Source organism: Parasteatoda tepidariorum, chromosome 10 (genome assembly GCF_043381705.1).
Source record: "Parasteatoda tepidariorum isolate YZ-2023 chromosome 10, CAS_Ptep_4.0, whole genome shotgun sequence".
In the NCBI taxonomy this organism is placed as follows: Eukaryota; Metazoa; Arthropoda; class Arachnida; order Araneae; family Theridiidae; genus Parasteatoda; species Parasteatoda tepidariorum.
In genome coordinates, this window is record NC_092213.1 from 69,224,651 (window position 1) to 69,241,201 (window position 16,551).

The 16,551-nt window shown below is 31.0% G+C and overlaps 1 protein-coding gene across 1 annotated transcript in view; it reads right to left on the reverse strand.

The window, feature by feature from the left end:
• The window catches only part of LOC122269824 (transient receptor potential cation channel trpm-like), a 255,102-nt gene that overhangs the window by 21,754 nt on the left and 216,797 nt on the right, over window positions 1-16,551 (reverse strand). Inside the window, exons 11-18 of the mRNA XM_071187014.1 lie at window positions 15,848-16,027; window positions 13,521-13,618; window positions 12,478-12,706; window positions 10,074-10,268; window positions 8,286-8,486; window positions 6,051-6,179; window positions 4,648-4,896; window positions 2,593-2,767 (exon numbers count right to left, since the gene is read on the reverse strand). Coding sequence (XP_071043115.1) covers window positions 2,593-2,767; window positions 4,648-4,896; window positions 6,051-6,179; window positions 8,286-8,486; window positions 10,074-10,268; window positions 12,478-12,706; window positions 13,521-13,618; window positions 15,848-16,027 — 1,456 coding nt within the window. The remainder of the gene's footprint in view (window positions 1-2,592; window positions 2,768-4,647; window positions 4,897-6,050; window positions 6,180-8,285; window positions 8,487-10,073; window positions 10,269-12,477; window positions 12,707-13,520; window positions 13,619-15,847; window positions 16,028-16,551) is intronic.

A 16,551-nucleotide genomic window follows, 5' to 3' on the forward strand; every position in this document is an offset into this window, starting at 1 on the left:
TTTTTAATAAAATTTTTTATATATTTTTTTCGCAAATAAATATTATCGCAAAAAAATATTTTTTTATACGATATCTTTAAAAAGTCTTGATTTGCAACCGATACTTCTAATTTTTCCAAGAGAGATGTAATGTATTCAAGAGAAAAAATATCAATTTCTTACAGTACTCAACTGATAAAATATCAATTTCTTACAGTACTCAAGAGAAAAAAGTCAATTTCTTGATCTACTGAGTGGAAAAAAATTATTATTCTTGCTTTTGAACATGAGTATCATAATGAGTTTATGATACTCAAGCTTTCATAACAACTTAATTTTATTATTATTTTTCTTTGATTAAAATAAACAGATTTATATTGTTGCTATTGGGTAGTGATTTCAGATGTCGTGATTGTCTATAATAAATTTTTATTTAAAAAATACATTTCTTTGACTTTTTCCAGAAAAGAATACGTTCTCAAAAGGGGAACATATGCGTCTTCAGGGTTAAGGCATTGTTCTATGGCAGTGGTCAGTTAAATGCAGTGCTTGTAACATGACTGTGCTTGTAACATGAATATTATTTTGCAATCATATTCAACGTTTATTTATTTATATTTTTTGCTTTTAATAAATATCCAACGAGAACTGCGGGTGGCTCAGGAGATAGAGCGTTCGCTTTCCAACAAAGTGAACCGGCGAGGGCCGGTCGATACGAATTCCACACCCTGCTCACGCCAACCACAGTGCTGACGTAAAATATACTCAGTGGTAGACGGATCATGAGTTAGAGTTCCCTTCCCGTTAGACTAACCGTGGGAAGTTTTTGTGGTCTTCCTCTTCATGTAACGCAAACGAGGCTTAAGTTAAATCAAAAAGTTCTCACGAAGCCAAATTTCTCCCTATACTTACTCCCAGGAGTTACCTCTTCTTTTGAATCGAGTTCAAAATTACAATACGGAGTTGAACAACGTTATAAAATAAAATAATATTGAACGAGAGCTTTGATTGTCAGGTGATTTTAAATACTTTTGCATTTTCATTCTTTTCAAAATAATTTCCGTTTAAAGATCAAATTATTAGTTTGGAATAACTTTTACAATTTTCAGGTTGATTGTTTTTGATGAAACTATATCGATTTCGCGCCATATGAAAGATATAGCACAAAACATATGGGTGTAATTCGAACTCTTCTCCAGACAGTACAATTGTTTACATAAATTAGATATTGTAATTTTTCTCTTATTCTCAATCAGACAGGTCAGAAAAAAATCAATTTTTTTACATCAAAATAAGTTTCTGCCATGGTTACAATTAGAACATGGTTAGTTTGGAATAACTTTTACAATTTTCAGGTTGATTGTTTTTGATGAAACGATATCGATTTCGCGCCATATGAAAGATATAGCACAAAACATATGAAACAAAAAAGAAGAAAGAAAATACAGAGTTTACTGTAAATTACTTTGCTGCTATCTTCCACACGACTCTGAATATCCAGAGTTGAAATAATAAAGTATCAGTAGCCGATGTTTTTCACAAAGCAGGCTAGTAACATAACTCGGTGCTCAGAAATCAAAACTTTATAATAATTGTAATTATCTCTTATTCTAAGTGTAAAAAAAAATAGAATTCTATGGTATTACAAAAAAAAGTCATTATATAAACTCCTATGATACCGTGGTCAACCACGGAAGAGCCTGGGCTAAGGCTCCTATACTATCAGAGCTGACCTATCAAGCAATATTGGAGCAAACAATTTCGCAAGTTAACATTATGTTAGCATTAGTTATATTATTACAGAGATGCCAACTGCCCCGGACACTCCAAAATAATTTAAAAAACGGTAAATAACAACAAAATAAAATTTGCAAATAGTTGACAATATTTGCTTTCTTTTAAAAATGCTAAGCATGTAATAAGTAAGTACCATACCCTGCAACTTATGAGGATTTTGAAAATAATTCTTTCTAGTGGTAGCGAACCAAAGTAGAAATTTTTAAGCAAATGGATCTCTCATAAAACTTTTATCAGAACTTAAGAATCTAGCCATATGGCCTGCACTTTTATAAGTAATAGTGGACAAGTTAAGCTAAAATTAATTTTTTTAAAATATTAAGACATTAATTTTGCTACCGTCTGAAAAGAAGATTTCTGGAACTACGGAAATTCCGTAGCAGTTGGAGGGTATGATTAGTACTATACAGTGGTGAATTATATAAGCCTACGCATTGTTTAGAAATAGAGGTGGATTAAAATCTACTAAATCGAACTTATTAAACCAAGAATTACAATTAATAAACACTTGAAAATATTTATTCGCTGTGCTTATGTTAGCTCTTTGCTCTAACTATAAATGTTAAGTCGGCCTGTTTAATTCAGGGACTCTAGCCTGGGTTTTAATCTTGAGGTGTTTTGAAGCCGAAACTGCTTAAGAAGGATGTTTACCAGTAAGTTTGGGAGTAAAGGCAGCCGATGAGCATGCTGTCATTGCCTCAATAATGAAATTGTGGAACCTGACTGACAATTGGCTAATGTGGGAGAGCTTAAACTGTTTGAGCTCTAAAAATTTTAAAACTTAGAATGACAGAAAGATAAAAAAAAAATAATTACCTTCTATTCTGTCAGCAAATACTTCTCCGTAAAGCATAAAATACGGCATATAGAATATGTGTCTTACTAGTAACCAAGATGGTTCTTCTTCCGGATTTAGGATACCCTGTCTTGCTACGCCGTAACTCATCAATACGACAAGCAAGAGAACCACGAAGTATATCATGTCTATTACCTAAAACATCAATTATGTAATAGAATATGTACATTGCATAGCTGCATATACATTACACAGCTTCCTAGAACATTTTAATTAGTTGTCAAACAACAATGTAAGGAGAATTAATCTGCATACCTGCCATCTTTTAATCCTTTCGAGGATGATTTTCTCTGGTGGTAATAAAGTAGAATTTAATTCACAGTTTCAGGCAAAAACATATCTGTATTTTGAAATAGCTTGCTTATACGAACTATAGAGTACTCATATTCATTACCTGCCAGGGGCTCTAACTAATTCATCTGAGTGAGATATACAGCGTACTTGAACTGAGTTCTGTTTCAGTGTACCTGTCCGCGAAGCGGACACTTCACACTTTCATCTGAAGGTGTGCCCGTGGGCACCTGTAATAATGGCATTACAAGTGGATAATGGTGGGGAATTGCGGTGGCGGTGATCAGATTAAATCTGCATTTAATCTATACGCATAAAATAATAACATGATTAAATAACACTAACGGATGGTTAATATTGATATAAGTATCTGCTATAACTATAAATGACCCGGTCGTCCTGGTATTCAACCACTCCTACCAGGTTGCTCACTGTACTGATATTAATGGAACTACGGCTTGCCCGGATCGGAGCCTTTTCAGGGTTGCAGTTTGAACTTCCAATTTAGGCACCAGTCTTCAACATCATATAACTTGTTCTGTAGTTTTTGATGTGCATTATCTGGTTTGAGAGAGTTCTGCAAGATTCCAGTATCGTCAGCTTATAACGCCGTGATACTGTTGTGGTCGTCGTGAAATAAACGATTAACAGTTTCAGTATTAGATATTATTATATATTTTTAATTTTTAAAAAAATAGTGGGGGCCATAAAGACTAAGAATTAATTTTTTAATTGCAAGTAATATATAGAAAGCATACTTTACTACCACTTTAAATAAAGAAGATTTCTCGCCAAATGCGCAAAAGTTGGCAGGTATAAATTTGTATTGTAATGAGAATTAATTCTTCTTTGCTGTTTGCATGCTTAAATGAGAATTAATATTATTTAATTATACCAGCATTTGATATGTTTATTTAGAAGTACAAACTGTTTGTATGTAGTGGTGAATGAAGTCATTCTAAATAAAATTTATAAAATGTATAAAATGTTAAATCGAAATCATTGCTCCCTCCGTTCTAAATTAGTTGCTACATTTAGGTAGGAAATTTTATCCCAAAATTGTTGATACATTTAAAGTAGGTGGAATCATAAATAATTTCCAGTTTAGTAGATCGAGGCAAGTAAAATTATACTACCAATGAATTCATAATTCATTAGCTAGAAGTAAGTTACTGGTATTAGAGTCCTTATAAAATATGACACGGCTTAAAATCGTGTGAACCCTGGATTTTTTTAAAATTTAGTACTGATTTAAGGAGGGAATGCTTGGGAGATAATTGTTGCGGATTGATAGCATAGCTCCCTAAAATATCTGAAAAATGTTGAAAAAAATCATAAAATCATCAGTATAAATAATCAGTTCAAAAATATTCAAATGCAGCAAGTAATTTGGGACAAAGATAATATAAAAATGTTAAATCATAGAAATTACTAATCTTAATATTCAAATAAAATGTTCCGACACATCTGGGCATGATAATATGAATAATATTGCATATTATCTTATGTTCATATTATTACATTTCTGTTATTCCAAAATGCTGGACATATCTTATCAGTTAAATTCTCTCATTTTAGCGACATATTTTAGTTGAATATTTAAAGTGACACCAAATGTTGCTTTTTTTCTATTTCACATTTGAATTCCGTTTTCATGATTTGACTTGTCCTAGTTTTAATGAGGTGTAGCGGAGAAAAATATCAGTACAGATAAAGGTACTTACCATTTTCCCTATCATTGTAACATAAGGTCCCAGATATTTGTTGACACTGAGAAAGTCCAGGGATCGTATATACCAGTACATAATATCCAGGCAATAAATTACTCTCCCATAATCCTTAGTGGCTGGATTCAACCTCAGAGACATTCCAACGAAGAAGAAAATGATAACAGCTAAATCACACGGATTCCACTTCTTTTCCACCCACACAGACATCTTTTGGGTAAAATTAACGGGTTCTGATGCAACAACCTGAAACGAAAGAATATTTTTTTTTTACCAATTGGCAAAATGGGTCTTGTTTTAGATTTGATGGCGTGCAAACTTTATTTGGACAACATCACACTTTTCAACTGTCTTCAAGAGTAATAGTAAACAGAGCGCATGCGTCGTCATTGCATGCGTTTCTATGACGACCGCTGGTGTTTGATAATTTTTTAATAATTCTATTTTTACCAGCAGTCATTCTCAATGTATTTTCATAATAATATAAATATAAGGTTATGTGCAAAGTTCCTAATAAAGTTGGTTGCATTTTTATGATGATGATTTTTTTTTCTTCCCCACTTATCGAAAAATTTTTCATCAAACTTAAAAAAAAAACATATAGAAACAGAAAAATATTTTTGATTTTAATGAATAGTTTATTTCTAATAAAAAAATTTGATAAATTTTAATCAATGAATTTTTTTAAAATAATAGTTTTTTTCCTGCTGGTATTTAATTACAGCATGATTAAAATCACGATCATGATGCAATTAAATACTAGTAGTCAAAGAAAACACAGTTCTAAGTTCTCCTGGTGGGACAACTAAGTTTGTAAGTGATGATGTAGTATTTAAATTATCATAAAAATTTTTCTTGCTTTATTGCAAAAAGGAACCATCCTTTTATAAGGACGCTGGACACAAATGGGTTAAAATTACAAGTTTAAAATTTAATTACTAATTTACCATCAAGAGAAAGTCTCTCGCGAGGAGCCTTACTCCAGAAATGGGTAAAAAACTGGTAACAAAACCATTTTATTTTTAGCTTGCTTTTGGGAAGAATTAAATAGGCTTGATAATCATGAGTATCTAATTGAAATAAAATGTATATAAGACTGTTTCTTGCTAGGGAAAATATTTTTTCAATCCCGGAAACAGGTTAAAAAATGGTTTTTCTACCAGTTTTTCCTCACTACCAGGTACGTAGTATAAGTAGGTACAAATGGGTACGTACGTAGCCACTACATAAAAGTTATTTTCGTGACTGAAAGCTAATAACTGTCGTTAAGATCACGAACATTCTCTATCCGCAGGTATTACTCCTATTTCTCTTCATAAAATACAGAACATTTCAATGATGTTCAGAGATTTAAAATATTGTTCTTGTTTTTCTATTTACCATATCAATTAAAAATTTACCTCTCTTATCTTTTCCAGACCCAACGTGCAGATATATGACGTCACATAAGCTTCTTGCCATGACATGTGATGTTGCATTTTGACAAGAACAACAAAAGTGAAGAGCACCAGAAATATAGCATACGCCATCTATGAATAATAAAATGAACATTAATGGAAATTGTTTGGCATCAAGTCAAAAGTAACTTCGTGTAGATATCTATAACGTAAAAAAGTAGCTATCGGATTTTAGCTGAGTTTTCAAAAGTATGCAGACCAAAATCTACACCTGCAATAAACTTAAAACATATTTAATTTTTATCCAAAAAAAATTATAAACTTTTTTTAAATATTTAATTTATGAAAATAATTAAAATTAAAAATATTCAAGTAAGAAATAATGAAACTAATAATCGCATCTAAAAATATCAAACAATTCATTTTAGAAGTTTTATTACAAATTGAAAAAATTATTTTTATAATCAATAGTCATTAAACCTTTTATTATTGTAGTACAGTTTATTCATTTAAAAGATATTCTAATGTGTATTTTTTGCGCTGTAGCACATAACTAGAAAATTATTCATTTGAATTATATTTTTTCAGATCAAATAGGTTTTTCTGAAGGTTAAGCGCCTTATTCATGCTTTAAAATAGATATTAGGTATATTAATCCAATAAATTTACATATTTTGTTGTATTCTTTCAAATGAAAAGACATTATACATTAATCAAACTTTTATAATAAAATTTTTATATTAACAAATTTATATTAATAAACGTATGAAGATGAATCATTACAGAAACCTTAGTGTTAGACACTATTCTATTAAATTCAATTTCTTCATATTAAATATAAGAATAGATATTTAATTCACAGTTATTAACACTAGGTTTACGGACGTTTCTTACATACATATCTCTACGCACACACGTCAATTTGACGTATGAATTTGACGTATTGCTTGTTTACTTAAACTTTTGTCTAAATTATGATCGCGTCAAATTGACGCATATCCGTAGAAATAGGTATACCACATAGAGAATTTCAATATTTCAACGCTTTTGTGGTAAATAGCATTTGATATATATTTACTTCGATCAATGGTTAAAAGTCATTACAAGAGATAAAATAAAAATTCAAACGGGTTTTATAATTTTCCTTACAAAAGTCGAAATCCGTCAAAATGACGTGTCCCTTAAACCTAGTGTTAAAGAACATCATTGTATTAAATACTAATACAGTGGCCTCTCACTTATGCACCACTTCTTTTATGCACTTCTTTTCATTTATACAATGATTTTTATAGGTCCCTGTACATTAGGTAGGAAAATAATGATAATCATCCTTCGTTTATGCGTCGCTCTAAAAATAAGTTTTTCAATAATGCGCCGAAACTTTAGGCTAACATTTTAATTTTTTTTCCTTTAAATATTTTTTTTCTTTTAAAAAAAAAGTTTTTAGGTTAAAAGTTACTAAAATACCAGCTGTACTGTTTCACAATTTTTTTAAACGTATAATAGTAGTCTTGAACGATTATTATGTTTATTCCAAGCGAGCACAAGAACATAAAACATTTTAGGCCTACTGTAACAATAAAACTTAACCCCTTGGGGACGGGTGATTCAGAAAAGCATCCGTACAAAATCAGAATCAAGTTGTAATTAAATAAAAAAAGGGTAACTCAAATGTAGTCGTTGCTAATTTGACAGATTTACTTTGCTTTTACTTTAATTATTGTTAGTTTAATCATATATATAATCAATGTTAATTCAAAGTATAACTAAATATTTTTATTTTGAACAAAGTAATGGTGAATTAAATAAATCAAACAATTATAACTCCGCCCACAAATAAACTGCTAACGAAATACTTTGGTTACCGGTTTTATGCTGGCACGTAATTGTGACAGTCGGCGCGAAAGGGTTAAAGAAAACCAGAAAAACTTGTAGGAAATCATGCCGTTTCTCATTAACTTATACCATTTCTCATTAAAAGATGCTACTAAATTGAAACTACAGTACAAAGTACAGATGGTTCTCACCCACTGGCCCCTTCTATCTTGATTTAACAATATTAGAACCAGCCCCTAGAGCTTATAGTAAAAGCGAAGAGATTAATCTCAACTCATCTCTTAGACCCCTCTTTTTTTACAATAAAAAAAATATATGCATTTTTAAGCAGCTTAATTTACTAGCATTTATGAACTGAAAACGTGCAAAAATGTTTTAATATTTAGAAGAAAAAGAGCTCACCGTATGTCCCCAAAACTTCGTGATGGGTGCACCATAAAATTCGTAAATCTTCTTTCCTAATTTCAAAGGCTTTTGCTGGTTTTTCTTCCTGTCTTTGTCACTATCGAGACTGAGTTCAAAAGGGAAAACTTTACCATTCTCGATCTTGTTGATTCGGGCATTTGATTGGCAGATGCTACCCGATCGAATATTGACGTAAGACTGCAGAAAAAAAACATTCACATTAAACTAAAAATTCATTATTTATTTCCGCACATTTCACTGTATACTGTTTTTTAAGATATAAAAATATATTTATACTCTGTTTCAAGTTAAGAAAAGATCACAAAGGTACAATTAATAGCTCCTTTACGATTTGATATAGTTTTAATTTATTTGTTCTTTAGTTATCTTTTACTAATCTGGAGTAAAAATTTTGAACGAATTGTTTATTTTGAATTAACACGTTCACGCCGGGGTGACCCACCGGTGGGTCACGCTAGATTGTCTCATTTGGGCAGCGCACCGGAGTAAAAACTGGTAACAATAAATTTCATTTTTTAGTTTTTTTCCGGGAATAATAAAAATCCATAACTACCAATTGTTTTTAACGGATGCAATTTTTATATTGAATTGCTTCTTCGCCGTGATAAATTTCCTTACAGAGAATTTTTATTGTTGAGAATAGATTAACTCCTCCTGAATGTTATATAATATTGAAATAGTTCTTCTACCAGTATTTCTCTTTTCCCGGCGTGAACGTGTTAATTTGTGAATGATAAGAATAAACCTACTAAACAGCATATTGTTTGAAAATATGCTTTTAACATATATTAGTTACTTTCAACTAAGAAACATAACTTAAGATGCTAAATTGAAGGGAATGTTTTGCTCCTATTCATTTGCAACGAGCAAAAAAATTTTTCTCATGCATTCTTTATTAACTCTTTTTTCTCGAATTTTTTGCTTAAATAATTTTAAGTTACTCTTGTTATGCTAAAGAAATTAAATACTTATGTGACAGCACAATATAGAGTTTCAAAACGTTCTAAATGAGGAAGTTTTTGGCGAATGAAGGAGGTAGTGCGTTGTTCGAAGTCCAAACAGAACAAATTGAAGATTTGTTGCTATATTCTACCGAAAAACAATATTTTTGCTCATTTTAACTTGGCATAACTTATTATTCAACAAAAAATTTAAAAGTATCTCTTTTAAAAATAACAAAGTTAGAGAGAGAGAAAGAGATGATAATTCTTTAATCTGCAAAAATATCATGGTTATCAGTAATGAATGTATCGAGAGGTTTTTGGTTGTTGGTTCTTCCCAATAAAGTATTTCACAAATACCTCAGAGTAAATATTTTTTCGAATAAAGTATTATTATTATTCAAATCTTCTAACAAACTAACATAAAAAATGGAGGCTTTAGAATACTTCTGCGCTAACTAAAATAAAAATAAAGAAGTAGCTTTTCAATGGAAGAGTCATTCGAGAACTGTACCTAATATCGAAGAAGGTTATACTATGATGAAGTAAGCTACAAAATTGAAAATGAAAACCTTGAAGCGAATTTTAAAATAAGTTTATTGTGCAATTTAATGTACAGGATATAATTTAATTTTTATGAATTTATGTGAGGAGAATATCAAACCTAAAAAACATATTTTCCTTATTTATATTATGCATCTTTATTTCGCCAAAAGTAAATAAATATTGCCACTATTTTTTTTAAAAATCTTTTTCTAGAAACGTCGAAATGTCGCAAATACGAAGTTTTCTTTAATTTAGTCTTAAAAATCCATGCTCTTACATCATATTGTTCACGAATGGGACGAGGTGTTTGACGAACCATTTTTTCTTTTTCCCCAGTCCCTTCAACTTCGTCATCCAGTTCGGCCATACCCATATTATGTTCCTCTTCCGTCTGTGGCATCAATTGTAACTCTTCTCGGCTCCTGAATTCCAAATAAATAATAGTAATTGGAAACAGCAAGCCAAGAATCACCTGCAATAAATACATGATTCATCAAATCACTACGACTAATATACCATATAGTTCGAATATAACTCAGTTAACACTAACGGCACTGGTCATAAGAAATGTTTTGTCTTCTGACTAAATTAAAATAAGTCTATCTCTCAATAGAAAAGTTGAGTGATCTAAATGACTTAATGATCTAAGTTACATCCAAATGATGTAACTGATCAAAGTAAAGATCTACGTGATATCTTAGTAAATTTGACTTAATTAGGGTTTGTATACGTTTACAATGGGATATCACTACTTGACGACTGATATATGATACTATTTGATGACTGATACTTAACCATATGGTACTAATATACCAAGATGGTACTGATGTACCCATAATTCACACTAACGGCATTGGTGTTATGTTGTTCATAAGGAATGCCATGACTTCTGTATAAATTAGATTAAAGTATGTTTCTAATTATAATTAGATAGCTGAGTAGACTAAGTGACCAAATAATCTAAGTGATCAAACTGATAAAAGCAATGATCTACATGATATTTGATAAAATTAAAGATTTTTATGCGCTTACAACAAGAGAAAACGATTATGCCTTGTATTTCTTTCTTTCCTACAAGCTTCCAACTGGCGAAATCAATAAACCCATTTATACAACACTCACTTAATAATGTTTTTCAAAACCTTTTCACCGAGAAAAATAGGAAAAGCCACAAAGTGTCTTACAATTAAAGCAAAGCAGTGATTTTAATTTAAATATGGCATCTTGCCATTAATAATTGTTTGGGCTTTAGATATAGAAAAACAAACATTTAAAAAATTATTAAACTTTATTGAAAATTGCCAACGAGGCAAGATTTTTTCACCTTGATGAAAATTTTCAAAATCAATGAATAACTCTTAATTTCTTAAGACATTTTACGCCTAGATAATTTGGTGTCGAGAAACTTTTTAATTATTTAAAAATTAGATCACGAATGTTTTTCAGTTTGACAAAACTGTAGTTTTTCTTTACATTCACGTTTTGCGCCAGTTTTTTTATAAGCACAGATGACGCTGGCTAAATATTAGCTAAACTTGACTTAACTGTCATGAATTATTGTTGCAAATCCACAACTGTTACGAAAATATTATATTTTTTGGCAAACAAAGCATTATTTCTGTGCCACCGAAAAACAGCTTTAAATTGTTTCTGTCATAACTTTGGTCATTTTATTTCCTTTAAAAACAGAAACTTTTTACGTTTAAATGCGAAAAAACTTAGATTGTTTATTAGCACCTTTATTTATTAAGATCACTCAAATAAGAAAAAAATACTATATAACTTTTGTTAGTACATTTAAATAAGGCAAAATGTCATTAAAAATGTCATGTGAAACTTTATTTCACAAAACTCTAAAAATTTGAGCCCACCATTTATTAAATTTTGCACATTAACAATTACTAAAGATTACTAAAATTTTATGTGTTTTCTCATCCCACACTATTGAGTAATTTAATTGTGGTTAGTGCATGGATCGATTGTTTTAGGGGACATTTGTCCAAATTAAAATATTAACTGTCATCAATGGGCTAGTTTTGGAAGTACTTGACATTTAATGTGAATTCTTTTCTTTCCCACACCACACAAGTGAGCAAATCAATTGCGTTTAGTGCATTGATAGATTGTTTAAAGGCACATTTTTTTCTTCAAAATTTTAACATTAACTGACACCAGCAGCAACTTTTGGTAGTTACTAACATTTGATGTAAACATTTTATATTTTATCACTTCATATTCGTGAGTAGTTTAATCGCGGTTGGTGCAGGAATAGATTGCTTTAGGAGACAGTTTTCAAAATTTTAACATTAACTGCCTTTAGTAGCAGCTTTTGGAAATTACTAACATTTGATGTAAACATTTTTTGTTTTATCACTTCACATTAATGAGTAATTTAATCGTGATAAGTGAATGAATAGTTTGCTTTAGGAGAAATTTTACAAAATTTTAAAATTAACTGACGCTTGTAGCAACTTTAGGCAGTTACTAACATTTTATGTAAAATTTTATTTGTTTTCCCACTCCACACTAGTGAGTAATTTAATCACGGTTAGTGCATGTATCGATTGTTTTAAGGGATTAGTAGATTAAAAAGTATAGATTATGTGCAGATCAATTTAAATAAGCATAAATTAAATTGTTTAGTCACAAAAGCAGGAAATGTTTGATGAGCAAATATTTACTTTAAGATTCGTGTGTTTCCGAGTTCTGAGACCACCCATCCAGAGATCAGCCACAAGCATCTGCGAGGCTGTGTGTGCGAGGAACGCACTATGTTTGGCAGCTACAGCTATCCCCAAGCACGTGTGCTTGCTCCAGTTCTGAAGTTCGTAGGTTAACAATTGTAGGGTGATATGAACATCAGATCTGTAGCAGTAATCCAACAAATCAAGAGCTAAATTTTCGAATTCTCTGAAAAAAGTAATAAACTTTTTATTTCATAACAATCAAATGAAGTAAATCTGTGTTAATAATTTTTTTAACTAATATTCAATGCTTCATAACCTATTAATAAGAGAGAGTAGAAGTGGTTCAGTTTTTAAGGAACTGAGCTGTCACTGTAAAGAGTTAGGGTTGAAGTAATGGCAACTTGAAGGCTTACTTCAAATCGATGGGTTTAAAATTTTTAGGGAGTAAAGGCGGCTAATTCAACTCCATTTCTTACTCCCTGAGACTTAGGCTATTCTAAGGGGGAGGAGTCGGTTTTGTTATCCTTCGATAGGTTTTAAAAATATTTATATTTATTTTTCAATCTGGCATGCATATCCGAGATAATTCTATTTCAAACAATTTTTGCTCAATCGTCATTTTACAATTGCAGTGCCACCTATGAATCAAAATGTTACATCCTGTGTGTCAATTTGACGAACTTGTTTCCGTAAAATCCAAATCAGCAACAAAAAAAGTAAGGGTTTCTATTTAAGACTGTAAAGTGGATCACCATCAGCTCACTCTAAGAGGAAGAGGTTGGAAGGTCGAGTTTGGTTTTGCTGAATGCTTCTTCTGAACACACGTGCAATTTCACAGACGTGCATGTATTTTTAGATTTTGGATGCAATGCGTATTTTCGATACCTTTGATCATATTCAAACAGTTTCATTAATTCTTACTCTTAGTACGGCCAAATAAGTAAGTAAAATAAAAATAACATTGGTATTACGTCGTATCATTAAAATTTTCGAACAAATAATAAAGTGCATAAATAACATTTTTAAGAGTCAATTACCGTGCATTATTTCTCATTTCTTCACAAACATCAGCTTCCATATCATCTTGAGCAGCCTCTTGAGCCATAGCTTTATACAACTTACAAGCTACTAAAGCCTAGAAAAATAAAATAAGATGATCTATAAGTCGTAGGCTGATTAAAGAATCCCTCTCTTTGCAAATGTCAACATCATTTCACAATGTAGGCTAAATGAAGGAATATTCCGAATTTTCGATCAAGTTTGATATTTTTCAGGCTTATTACAAACTGTTTATGGCTTATTACCAGCTTATAACCTGTTAGTTAAAAATGCATTAAAATATAACCAATTAGCCGACATTTGTTTATGATTGAGCCTTGCATTATGCTATCGCTTTGAGTAGATAAGTATTGTGAATAAGTCTAGTTGAGCAATGATTGATACATTATCTAATCAGCCTTTCGTATTTATTAAAATCAGTCTGCAATATATCAGGCTAATTGAGCAATAACTGATTTATGTTCTTAATACCGTTAGAGTATTTCTTCTTTTTGTAATAAATTTAAAAAAAGTACTAGACTCACGCATTGCAAAGTGTCGAAGTGGATATGCGTAAAGAGCGGGAGTTTCCAATTAGCCTGAATCATAGATAACTGTATAGAGTTGGATAGTTTTTTTCAAGAAAAATCGAATTGTTTAGTGCCAACAAACGTAAATTTAATCAAGATTTGCGAAAATAATTATATATTCCTCTTTGCACTACACACGTCTAGAATATTTCTAGACATATTAAGGATGTTCTTAAAAATGCATTTGTATACGAGCGAAAGAATAAAAACTATGACCGTGAATCATTTTCATCTAAAAAAAAAATCAATATTTCGAAATTTCGTAATTATAACTGAATATGATCGTCTTTTATCCCTTTATAAAAATCTTTTTTATAATAATGTTAAGTTAAAACATTTTTTGGATCGAGTTTAATTCAAAACAAAGCGAAACTCGTTTAGCTTATTACCTAAAATTGTTGAATTCATTTATTTGCGGAAGAGTGGGAATTTAAACTTTTACGTTTTGTCTGAACTTCTGAGCTTATAATTAACCGACTTTATGAATTCTTTGTTTATAACTACAATTAATCTCGATGAGAAATGATTAACTGAGAGAGTGTGTATGGAACAAGAAAAAATAGCTCCTGAGAGTGTTGCTGAGAATTCAGCGGATAAATATTTTCGAGTGGTAGTTTTTTAAATTAAAATTCTTGGTCTTGTAAATTCGATTTTTAGGGTTTTTACTCACTGCTACTTCTAAATAATTTAAAGTGGTACACCACTTAGTTAGAGATAAGCCGCGTTGACATTTTAAAAAGTTTGCAAAATTAATCGAAAATATGACAGTTTTAGTTTGTAGTTCTCTGCCATATTTTAAAATATTTTGTTGAATCCGAAGTAGTTGGCTCAACACCTCCTAAAAGAGAAAAGTCCTCCTTATGGATCAATACAATAGTCCAGCGTAACGAACATAAACTGCGCAGTGGGGAGTTTTGGAAAAAGATATAGCTTTCGGGCAGCAAAATTATCGGATTTTTGTTTATAGCTACCACTGCGGGGTCCTTCACGCTTCTGGGAGGTGTTGGTCACAGTCTCTTCTCGAACCCAAATTAACCGGTTAACGCCCAGCGTCATATATTTAGGGCATTTCCTTTTTTCAAAGACATTCATTGTGATGGGAAACTTTTTTCAGAATTTTAATTTATCTGGGTGAATTAAAAGATTCTCAGATACCACAATGATTTAGTTATTTCAGACTAGATCTAGAATTATAAGGAACACGTACTTTTTGATCTATCAAAGACTTTTTAAATGCCCTAACAGTAGAAAAACCAATTAATTTCGATAATATATTATACCACCTTTTCCATAAAACCACTTATTGTATCATTTCAATATATAAAGTCGGTACAAAACGGGTTAACCTTTATTGTATCATGTAACCACTTAGCATTTATGTAATAGCTTCCTATTACCATTTCAAAATTAAAGAAGTTGGTGTAATAGTATTTATCGAACATTTTTTACCAATTACTATAACATTTGCTATGAAAAAATATTTCATACAACATAAAAGTTATGAAAAATAAACCATACAACATAAAGGGTATTTATGTAACCAGAGTGTTCGAATAATGATCGGACGATATGGTAAAAAAATAATTAAAAAATATTATTATCTTTGATTCGAAAAAGCAACAATTGTAGTAAAGTTGACTACTTATAAAGGCGAACTCTTCAATTGAAACAAAAATAGCTAATTAGAAAGAGACATTTTTTGTATCTTATTTTTTGTTCATTGATTTGTACGGTACCTTAACAATTGCCTCTTCGCCATTTTGCCACATGAAAAGTGCCATTTTCTGTCTGTTGGTCAGAACTGCCCACAGCAATAGTTCATTGAATGGGTAGTTGAACCTAAGGTCTTTCAAGCAGGATGTTTCACACGGTGAGTTTATAGCATTTGGGTTGATGGTTTGGCTAAGCGTCGGAGTCTGCAAAGAATACACATTGCTTAGACAGAAGTAAATAGTACATACTTTTATCGTATGTTGCTCAAGTCAAAGTAACCATTTGAACATGATTATAATACATTTCGGTAAGATTATTTTACATGAACAATAGACGGAAGATGTTATTAGGTATACTGGAAAATTCTGTCCACGAAAGAACACAAGGATGCAAAAGGAGTCTTTAACACGTTCACGCCGGGGTGACCCACCGGTGGGTCACGCTAGATTGTGTCATCTTGGCAGCGCACCGGAGTAAAAACTGGTAACAATAAATTAAATTTTTTAGTTTTTTTCCGGGAATAATAAAAATCCATAACTACCAATTGTTTTTAACGGATGCAATTTTTATATAGAATGACGTCTTCGCCGTGATAAATTTCCTTACAGTGAATTGTTATTGTTGAGAATAGAATAACTCCTCGCGAATATTATCTAATATTGAAATAGTTCTTCTACCAGTATTTTCTCTTTTCCCGTACCAGTATTTTCACTTTTCCCGGCGTGAA